This window comes from Parasteatoda tepidariorum, chromosome 9 (genome assembly GCF_043381705.1).
Source record: "Parasteatoda tepidariorum isolate YZ-2023 chromosome 9, CAS_Ptep_4.0, whole genome shotgun sequence".
Taxonomy (NCBI): domain Eukaryota; kingdom Metazoa; phylum Arthropoda; class Arachnida; order Araneae; family Theridiidae; genus Parasteatoda; species Parasteatoda tepidariorum.
The window spans coordinates 10,922,250-10,933,666 of record NC_092212.1 but is presented as its reverse complement, the minus strand read 5'-3'; the positions used below and the strand labels follow the sequence as shown (position 1 = coordinate 10,933,666).

The 11,417-nt window shown below is 28.5% G+C and overlaps 1 protein-coding gene across 3 annotated transcripts in view; it reads right to left on the bottom strand.

The window, feature by feature from the left end:
- Positions 1-11,417, bottom strand: part of LOC107442614 (O-GlcNAcase) — a 39,355-nt gene that overhangs the window by 22,435 nt on the left and 5,503 nt on the right. For all 3 annotated transcript variants that reach the window (XM_043054065.2, XM_043054060.2, XM_043054062.2), the window contains exons 3-7: positions 10,853-10,950; positions 8,289-8,419; positions 5,870-6,038; positions 3,926-4,024; positions 2,586-2,867 (exon numbers count right to left, since the gene is read on the bottom strand). In XM_043054065.2, coding sequence (XP_042909999.1) covers positions 2,586-2,867; positions 3,926-4,024; positions 5,870-6,038; positions 8,289-8,419; positions 10,853-10,950 — 779 coding nt within the window. The remainder of the gene's footprint in view (positions 1-2,585; positions 2,868-3,925; positions 4,025-5,869; positions 6,039-8,288; positions 8,420-10,852; positions 10,951-11,417) is intronic.

Here is an 11,417-nt window from a genome sequence, read left to right as displayed (position 1 = left end):
AAATCGGAAATTGCAAAATAAAAAAATAAAATAAATAATCGAGTCTCTGCTTATAGAGAAAAGTAATTGAGATAAAAGGATATAACACTATAGTTATTTATAAGAAATATTTAATGAAAGACTAACAACTACAAAAAAAACCTGCAAATTGCAAAGTAATAAGTTTTTCTTTAAGTAAGTTTCAATGCATTCATTTTTTTACTTTGATATAACTAGCATTGTGTTATACACAAAGGGTGGGGGACATAATAGGCAGAACTTTGATACATTTCTGATGATAGTCAAAAAAGTTAATAGAAACATTATTTAGGACAAAAAATTCTCTAATGTTTCTATTAATTTTATATTATGATGGTTAAAATTTTTTTACAAATATTATTTAGGGCAGTTTTCTTTATAAAAGTAAACTTAGCATTTGAATATAGAAAAATAAAGATTTAAGAAATGCAAAAAGTTATTTGAGTTACTTACTTAAATTTAATTCTCTTTTACCATCTACTGTACACTTGCTCCATTGAGATAAAGTATGAATCGGTATATAATTGGTTTCATATTCGCAATTAGGATTTGTTAATATTCCTCTAAGTCTTGGAATGAGTTCAGTAGATCTACCACAGTAAGGACCCATAAAGAGTCTCTTTTGGTCATAGTCATTGGCATGCAAGTTGTCCCAAATGAGGGGTGGACGACGGAGAACTTCCGATAACTCTTGTATGGATTCAACAGTGATATCTTTAGAGATTACCTTTGGTCCTGAAATTTATAAGACATTCAACAGATTACAAAACGAATGCAGCTTTTAATAAAACTTAAGTATAGCTTTTAATAAAATGTAATAAATAGAACATTTTTAAGATATTGAAATTGATAAGTACAGTTTATTTACACATTATTTTCAAAATGTAAGTTAATATTCTAGCTTCAATATAATGATAAAAAATTATCCATTTTTTAAATAATTATTACTTTAAAGAAAAAAAAAAAACTAATTTGCCATCCTGTCTTGTTCTGTTAGCTAGTGAAAATTTCAGAAAGTTGAACAAAACTTTGCTAAATAAAAAGAAAAATATCAACACCTAAGAAAAAAAAACATTCTGTATAACTTTTGATTTGATAATTGAATCTTCATGTTATAGGACTCAATCTTAAGGTTTCAAGGAGGTGATTTCAAATTATTCTAATCAATTAGTGCAGATGGCATTTTAAGTTACGAAATTAAGACAGAAAAACGTAGTTTCTCTTAATAAACATGCCTTTTTTTTCCTTTTAAAATGGATTCGAATTTCTGACCCCTAAATCTCCGCAATCTCGGAAATATGGTCTCCACAGTTTGAGGGGTCCAAACTTTTAATAGTTCCTCTGACCAAACTATGGGGTCAGAAATTCAAATCCGCTGAAAAAAAGATATGTTTATTCAGTGAAAGTACATTTTTGTGTGCGATTTCTTAACTTAAAATAATGTCTGCACTATTTAATTAATATTTTGGAGGTCATCCCCTTGAACCATTAAGATTGAGTCTAAAATGTAAAGATCTGATAATTAGATCTAAAGTTATTTAGGTTGGTCCATTTTTCTTGGCACACTCTACCTACCAGGAAACAAAAATAAGGAGCAGTTTGATGTAAAAATACTACTTCTGATACAGCATTAGCCTATCTGTAATTTGTCCCAAGCCTTTTAACAACATTTGATGTGATATTTACAATTATTAATCTGAATACAAAATTAAAATAAACCATTTGTTTTTGATATATTAAAGGTTATTGATTGAGAAAAATCTTCCTGCAATAAATATGTATCAATATTATAAAAGTAAAATCATTTTACCTGTCCACATAATGTCAATATCAATGTGTAATTTCTGACCAATTGTGTTGAGGTATTCTGAATTTTGGACATTAGGAATTGCTCTTGCAGCACAGTATTCTAAAAAATAATTAAACTGGAAATTAGTTCAAAATATTTTATTCAACAGGCGTTGAACAACCAACCCAATTCTGAGTTTAGACAATGAGTGATCAACTCTCTAGTTTTGTAATTTTGAGCTCAGTCCAGTAGACAAGGAAACTCCTGAATCAAGTATTGGTACAAACTAACCTTCATGGAGAACTGTTTGATGAAACTATCCTGCATTTGCATTACCATGCCGATAAAAACCATGGCTAGGTCAACACAACAAGGGAATTCTAACTCATGATCTATCTACCACTAAAAATTATTTACGTCAGCATGAGTCGGGAGTAGAATACTATCAACCAGTCGCTACTGGGATTCAAACCTGGATTCTTTCACGGGGAGGGCGCTCGGTTCAAGACACTAAAACAGATACTTTTTTTTAAAAACAAGTACAGTACAGAACCCGTTATCCGGAAATCAGAAAACCAAAAAATCGGAACGAAATTCGATAAATTTTNATTATTTAGGACAAAAAATTCTCTAATGTTTCTATTAATTTTATATTATGATGGTTAAAATTTCTTTACAAATATTATTTAGGGCAGTTTTGCTTATAAAAGTAAACTTAGCATTTGAATATAGAAAAATAAAGATTTAAGAAATGCAAAAAGTTATTTGAGTTACTTACTTAAATTTAATTCTCTTTTACCATCTACTGTACACTTGCTCCATTGAGATAAAGTATGAATCGGTATATAATTGGTTTCATACTCGCAATTAGGATTTGTTAATATTCCTCTGAGTCTTGGAATAAGTTCAGTAGACCTACCACAGTAAGGACCCATAAAGAGTCTCTTTTGGTCATAGTCATTGGCATGCAAGTTGTCCCAAATGAGGGGTGGACGACGGAGAACTTCTGATAACTCTTGTATGGATTCAACAGTGATATCTTTTGAGATTACCTTTGGTCCTAAAATTTATAAGACAGTCACACCATTCAACAAATGCAGCTTTTAATCAAACTTAAGTAGTTTTTTATAATATGTAACAAATAGAATATTTTTAAGATACTGAAATTGGTAAGTATAGTTTATTTATTCATATTTTCAAGATGTAAGTTAATGTTCTAGCTTCAATATAATGATAAGCCTCATTTTTAAAATTATTCAGAGTACTTTAAGGAAAAATAAAAAGACTTTTTCCCGCCTTGTCCTGTTAGCTAGTGAAAATTTCAGAAAGTTGAACAAAACTTTGCTAAAAAAGAAAAAAAAAACAACAACACTCTGAATAACTTTTGATTTAATGATTGAATCTTCATGTTATAGGACTCAATCTTAAAGGTTCAAGGAGGTGAATTCAAATTATTCTAATTAATTAGTGCAGATGACATTTTAAGTTACAAAATTAGACAGAAAAAAGCACTTTCTCTTAATAAACATGTGCAATTTTTTATAAAAATGGATTCGTATTTCTGACCCTCAAAATATAGGGGCAATCTTGGAAATATGATCTCCATAGTTTCAGGCGTTCAAACTTTGGACAGTTCCTCTGACCAAACAATACTTAAGGGACAATATTTTAAGGGTCAGAAATCCAAATCCGTTGAAAAAAAGGTATGTTTATTCAATGAAAGTACATTTTTGTGTGTGATTTCGTAACTTAAAATAATGTCTGCACTATTTAATTAGCATATTTGAGGTCACCCCCTTGAACCATTATGATTGAGTCCTAAAACATAAAGATTTGATAGTTAGAACAAAAGTTATTTATGTTGGTCTGTTATTTTTGGCACACTCTGCCTACCAGAAAACAAAAATAAGGAGCAGTTTGATGTAAAAATACTACTTCTGATACAGCATTAGCCTATCTGTAATTTGCCCCAAGCCTTTTAACAACATTTTATGCGATATTTAAAATTATTAATCTTAATACAAAAGTAAAATAAACCATTTGTTTTTGATTGAGTAAAGGATATTGATTGAGAAAATCTTCCTGCAACAAAATATTACAAAAGTAAAATCATTTTACCTGTCCACATAATGTCAATATCAATGTGTAATTTCTGGCCAATTGTGTTGAGGTATTCTGAATTTTGGACATTAGGAATTGCTCTTGCAGCACAGTATTCTAAAAAATAATTTAATAGGAAATTAGTTCAAAATATTTTGTTTAACAGGCGTTGAACAACCAACCCAATTCCAAGTTTAGACAATGAGTGATCAACGCTCTAGTTTTGTAATTTTGAGCTCAGCCCAGTAGACAAGGAAACTCCTGAACCAAGCATTGACACAAACTAACCTTCATGGAGAACTCTTTGATGGAACTTTGATGGTATTTGCGTTATCATGCCGATAAAAAACACAGTTAGGTTGACAACAAGGGAATTCTAACTCATGATCTATCTACCAATAAAAATTATTTACGTCAGCACTGTAGTCAGTGGGAGTCGGGAGTAGAATACTATCGACCAGCTGCTAGTGGGATTCAAACCTGGATTCTTTCACTAGGAAGGGGATGCTCTATCCACTGAATCAAGGTGATTCTTAGTTCAAAATACTGAAACAGGTGCTTTTTTTTAAAACAAGTGTTGAAATAAATTTCTTAAGAATTAAAAAAGCAAGTCCTGTGTTGTATAGTTATAACTATTTGAGAACTTTTCTTAGTTATACCCATGGATATCGAGATAACTTTAAAAATCCCGATATTTTTAAATTGAAAATATTACGACTCATTGCTCTTGAATCACACATATGAGCAATCACTTTTCGACCACCTAAATTTGATTTTGCACCAAATTCATTGTAAATCCATGAGGTCTTAATGCAACTTTGCAGTTATTGCTATGCATTTTTGCATGATTTTTGGATTCCTATTTTTAATTTATCACAAGATTTGCATAATTTGAAGAACAAATAAAAGTGTGTATATAAGGAAAGATAAGATTTTTCCTCCGATGATTGTTGAAAACATCGAAAAATATATTGTTCAAGCTCAGTTCTTAGACAGATTTTCTTTTATATATAAACATTGAAATAAAAAAATCTCAGATCGTAATTGAGAAAAAACCAAGAGTATATTCACCACTCTAAATTTATTATAATTATTTTACAACATGTATACGTGTTTAGGAATTTAAGACTCTAGAAAGAAAGAAATATCTGAAACACTTCATTTAAAATAATTAATGTATCATTAACAGAAATATAAAAATTTAAACTTTTATGCATGTATATACATTTAAAAGTTAACATATAAACTTAGAATTTATTTTAAGCTGTTTAATATTTTATAGCTTAAATTTAATGATACTAATCAAAAACTTTTTATTTAATAAATTCGACAATTTTTACATTGCACCAGCTCAAGGAAATCAATCTATTTTATTCATTCATTTCCTGGATTTTCTTTTAAAAAATAGCTGTTGCATAAAAAATTCAAAAAGAAAAAAAAACCCAAGTAAACTCGCACTTGGTGACTTGATTATCTGTGCCGTCAAAATGGGAAAGTATTAAAATTAATTATCAATTATATAAAGCTCTAAGTATAAAAATCTTTTAAAAATGCTTAAAATTGCAATCCTTAAAAACATTTAATTTAAATTAAAAAAGGGTGCTTGTTTAATAGAAAAAAAAAAGAATAATGAAAATATTAATGAATAGAATTTATTAAAATAGCATTGACAAAAAGCGAAATAAATGTTAGTTACATTAAATGTTAGAATAAATGTTAGTTAGATAAGTTTTTATAAGATATAATTACATGATTTTTAAACGGTTAATAATAAATTTAAAAAAAACACACATGGTATAGATATGAGTAACCATTATTATTCAGCTAATCTAATACTGTCTGAGTTGATTGTGAGCTTCCTTAAAAAAATTCACAGTTTTCACTGTTTATAATCATGGTAGACATCCTGTAATAATAACAAAAGAAACAAACGAACTTGAACTTATAGTTAAATAACAATACCTGTAGGGCAAAATATAAACTTTGGATGTGACAGATATTCAAAGATTTCGTTGGCAACAGCTACTTGGGCATGAGCAAACGACTGATAAACCTCTTTGTCAGTCTCACTAATTTCAGGTTCAATATCATCAAAAAGTAGTGCAAATGCCCTACAGCCAAATTGACAAACCTAAATATAACAAAATAAATAAATATATAAAAATAAGTTTTACAATTAAGTTAGATTCGGTAAGTGGACAGACAAATAATAAAAAACATTATAATATTTATTACATTATAATTTTACAATATTTAATTATGCTTTCATAAATAAAATATTATGAAAATTAACTACATAAAATTAATATATATTCCATAATTATACGTTGCCGGCCAGGTAGTGGAGCTGTTAGCGTGCCTGACTGCGACTTTGGTTCACAGGTGCCCACTGGGTAAAGTTAAATGAGCAACACTTCCGGCATCTTCCGAGGTGAAGAACTAGAGTTCAAGTACCTGACGTTATTTAAAAAAAATTAATAATAATTACACGTGAATCGTTATATTAACCCGATGACGGTTTTGATATTTTCCTTTTTATTGCTTCCAGATGTTTATACTTTTTTCCCCTTTCAAATACAAGTGTGGACTAGACAGATTCACTTCATCTTCCAATCAGAAAACAGTGGTAAGAAGGATGATTTTTCAATTAACTAATTTTAGATAGGTGGGAATTTTGTCACTTAAAGGTCAGAAGCTTAATCTAATCTACCATTCGTAAATAATGAAGTGAGGTTTTCTTAGTAATTATCAACAATCTCAAACTGGCATGTAGAAGATTTTCAAAATTCTAAGATTTATAGTTGAAAGCCAAAGTTGAATATTTTTTAAAACCAAATTTTATTCAGGAAATTGTAGAACAAAATTATTGGTCACTACCAACCACAAAGTGACCAATATACAGGTTGTTGTTAATTTAAGTCGCACTAGAGCTGCACAATGGGCTATTGGCGACGGTCTGGGAAACATCCCGGAGGATGATCCGAAGACATGCCATCACAATTTTGATCCTCTGCGGAGGGGATGGCCTCCCCCTTTGGAAGTCCGACGACCTGCGCGCGAAGTCAAGCACTTTACGGCAGCACAGTTTAACGAGGACCAATATCGCACACCCTCGGTCCCTAGGCAGACTGATCCAAGTGGTCACCCACCCGCACACTGACCGTAGCCAGTGATGCTTGACTTCGGTGATCTGCTGGGAACCGTGTTTTAACGATCAGTCCACTGCGGGACCGACTAAATATACAAATGGTAATTAAAAAATTGTCTGTAAATCGACACCTTTTTCATGAAAATGGGAAAATAAATTTATTTTATGCTTGTTTTGATTTTCTTAGACATTACAGATATTATAAATATTTCAATGCATTTGCCTTTAAAGTTGAAAATAAACTTTTATATAGTGCTAAATATAATATGGTTTTCAAATTATCTTTTTTTCTTTTCTTTTGTAGCTTATAGATATTTGTTTCTCAATAATTTACTAATTTTTTTTGTTTGTTTCAAGTCAGTTTGCAGTGTTTTCTTCTTAATTTTTAAGATAATTCTTTTTTTAAATTAATTCTATTTTCTTCCTTTTTATTTAATTCTTTTCCTTATTTAATTATTTAATTCTTTTCCTTATTTAATTATTTTTTTGAAAGAATTCCATATCACTGTATTTTATCCTAGTTCAAAATTTCAGGAGGGGAGGGTTGGATTAGGTTATTAAAGGTTTAATTTGAGTCAAGATAATTTCAGATTACTTTTTTTTAAATTTATAGATAACAATATTTAAAAGTAATCTAATTAATATAATTTCACCACTAGTGTTCCAATTATATTAGATTAGTTTTGTAATGAATACATTTTATATTTATTATTAAACATAAATTTTTTTTATTGTCAATATCCTTTTAAAAACCCAAATCTTAAATTTTATGAGTTTAAAATGTGGTACACAATGATTAAATTTCAACTAAACCTATTTGGGGAGGTTAAGATGTTTTTTATTTTTATTTCTTCATTTTAGATTTTGTATACTATGTTTCAAAAAAGGCTTCAAAGAAAAATTATTTAAACTAATAATATAAATATATATATTTATATTTTTTTTAGCTATTTAGAATTTTTAACTTTTGAAAAAATGAAGACTAAAAAATGCAACTACTAGTCACCAGTTGGCAACAAAATTTCCTAATTTTGCTCTATACAGGGAGTAATATATAAAGTCATTTTTAATAGATATCAATATTTAACAGTTATAGAAAAAGTCCTTATAAACTGGCATATGAAAAGAACTAGTTAACCTTGAGTACAAAGGAAAAAAAAAACTAAATAATTCAAATAAATTTAAAAAGTGATTAATTCCAATAGTAAGAAAAAATTACAAAACTATACAAACTTGTTCTAGTTTCCGTTTTAAAGCTTGTATCTCTTTTGGATTTGAATAAGTAATATCTAATCCTGGAGAGAGGGCATAAAAGAAAATGACATCATTTTCTTCAGCAGCCTGCACCAGAGAAGTTAAATGTTCTGAAAACAAGACAAGAAACATAAGATGGTAAATTAGGATGCTTGTAAGGAAGTCTATTTTTATGATACGCAGTAAAATTATTTACTCTGACAACACTTTATCACTTTATTTCAGTAAATTCTAATTTTCGAAGGGAAAAAAATGTTTTCCACCGTTATCATAGCTAGTAGCAAAGAGGCAAAATTATATCCACAACTAAACTTTTGCTAAAAATCTCCATAAAATGGGGCTCAAAACTATTATATTAACTTAGATACATAATGTTTCATAGAAATGGGGAGCTTAATAGTTCTACTCAAAACATTATTCTGTAAGGACTCTGATTGCTTTTGAGGGGCTAGTAGAGGTAGCAATTAATAAATCTTCCAGATTTAAATAAGAGAATAATTCTTTAAACTCGTCTAGCTGTTTAGGACACTGATAAAAAAAAAGTAAAAGGAACCTTTAAATTTAAGAAACAAGAAAAAAAAATCTTAACATCACATAATTACATTGTTTTTGTTGATAATTATAAGTATCAACAGTTATTAATAATTTTCTTAAATTCAAGCATCCAGGCTGAAAAATTTATATTTCTGTTTCTCCCAACCTGAAAACTATATTACCTTAAAGAGTTTTTCTTATAAAGAACTTACATATTAACCTTTTTAAAAGAACAATGATCTTGCTTATATAACTACAACATATCAAGTCTCTACATAGAGATGTAAAATTCTCTAATATTCTTCTTAAAGAATATTCTCTAAGAGGCTACCTACCATGAGGATAAACCTTAACTATTTCATTTAATATTTTATTAAATTTTTTTATTATTTTATATAATTTTAAAAAAATATTCATGATTCTATATATGAAAATAAAAATAAAACTAAGAAAGACATAGTAAACTGAATGACACTGAATAAAAACCTTAAAATTGAGACTCTAGAACAATTTTAAGTGCACATAATTGTTCTTAATTATATAGAGCAATTCAGTACCAAATTATTTTAAAAACTTATTATTCACATTATAAAAAAGATCCTATTTTTTAATTATAAATATCTTTTTAATTATAAATTTTTTAATAAATTTAGATAGATTTTTTAAATATTTTTAATTAATAATAGATGATTAATACCTATGAAGAATTTTCCCTGTTAGTTAGTAACATTAATCATAATTACTAATTTTCTTATGCAATTTTTATTCTAAATGGAATTAGATTGAATAAAAGCTTTAACTAACAATTCTGTGTGTCCAAAACTTTTCTTATAAAATTGTTGCTAAGAGTTTTAAATAATTAATATCAAGAATAATTATAGATGATAAGAATAATATCAGTATAAGAATAAAGATTCTCAGTAATTTTTGCACATTTTGCATTCTAGATGAAGATATATTTTGCTTGCATGTTTTAAAAATTCATTATTTGTTGATTATAATGAAATAATATTACATCTAACAAGCTGACCATTAGTATGGCTGTTAATATTTATTGAAATTAACAAAAGCTAGTAAAAATTTTATTATCAGCTCGACTTGTGAAGAATAAGGACAAGCTGAATATCAGAACGAGGAGAGTTTTTCTGAAGGAAAAAAAAAAAAGGTAAATATCTTTTAAAGTCTGCTGAAAATATTAATCCAATAGTTTGGTGTAAAGGAATATGTATTAGGGACAAGTTGGCCAAACTTGCACTGATAGTACTAGTAGTAATAATGTCTTCAACAACAGCAACAGAGAAATTACTTATGGTTCACCACATTGGGTGGAAAAAAAAATCAATTGACATTCGAAAGAAATAAAAAGTTAGCATTTGTAGTCTATAATATTAAACTATTAAGTTATGGAACAATAATAGCTTGGCTGAGTTTGCAAGCGCATCTGATTCTCATGCAAAATATGCTTATATGTCAACTAAGGATACGTATAACGTGAATATAAGAGATATTTTCCGGAATTTTTTTAACGATATTTAATACAAAATTAACTTAATTTGCCACTTCAAGAAAAATTTTCTGCACTCAATGCTTTTCAAGAAATATTCACTTGCACGAATATGTTTTTCAAGAAAAAATTCATGCACTGAAAATAAAATCCATATTTGAAGAGAAATCAGGCACAAAATTTTTGTTTTTAAAATGCCTTATCCAAGAGTGGCAGAAGGAGCTTTTATGGATTGTGTGCACTTTTCATTGTGAGTCAAGATTTTTAATTTAGTTTGAAATGAAACTAATGGAACGGGAATAAATTTATAAGACGATGAAAAGGACAAGTATCAGCCTCGTTCACCACTACTCCAAGAATTAGCAATATAAAACCTCACCTGAGATCTTTTTATTTTGCCAACTTTGGATGGTTTAAATAAGTTTTTGATATCAAAAAGTCAAATATTGTTTACTTTGAAATAATATTTAGGAAATAAAATAGAAAAAAAAAAAAAACTACATACCAGCTTCTTCAACAGAATACATCTCTCTCCAATATGCACGATGCTTGAAATCATCTTTTGGTGCATACATGTAAGTGTTTAAGCCTAGCTTTTTCATTCTACAAAACATCAACGCATGAATTAAAATTCAATATCATAAATAAATATTTTTCAAATATTTGTCAAAACGGAAATAAAATGGAATGCAGATAATGTACGTGAATGCGTCATAATGTAATTTCAGAAGAGAAAACCTAACAATCAATTGGTATTCAGGGGTCTGTTTAGAAGAAATTTGGGTCCGTTAACGGACCCTTCACAAAATATCTTTTCATAAAAACGGACCCTTCACAAAATATCTTTTCATAAAAACGGACCCTTCACAAAATATTTTAACTTAAAAACGGACCCTTCACAAAATATTTTAACTTAAAAACGGACCCTTCACAAAATGATTTTTCTTTTAATCGGACCCTTCACAAATTTGTTTATCTTCATTATTATTTTGTTAATCGAATAAACCCTTTCCAGGGCAGAAAACAAGAAAGATGGATGTAAACGAATTAAGTTTTGTCTTCGGCAGACG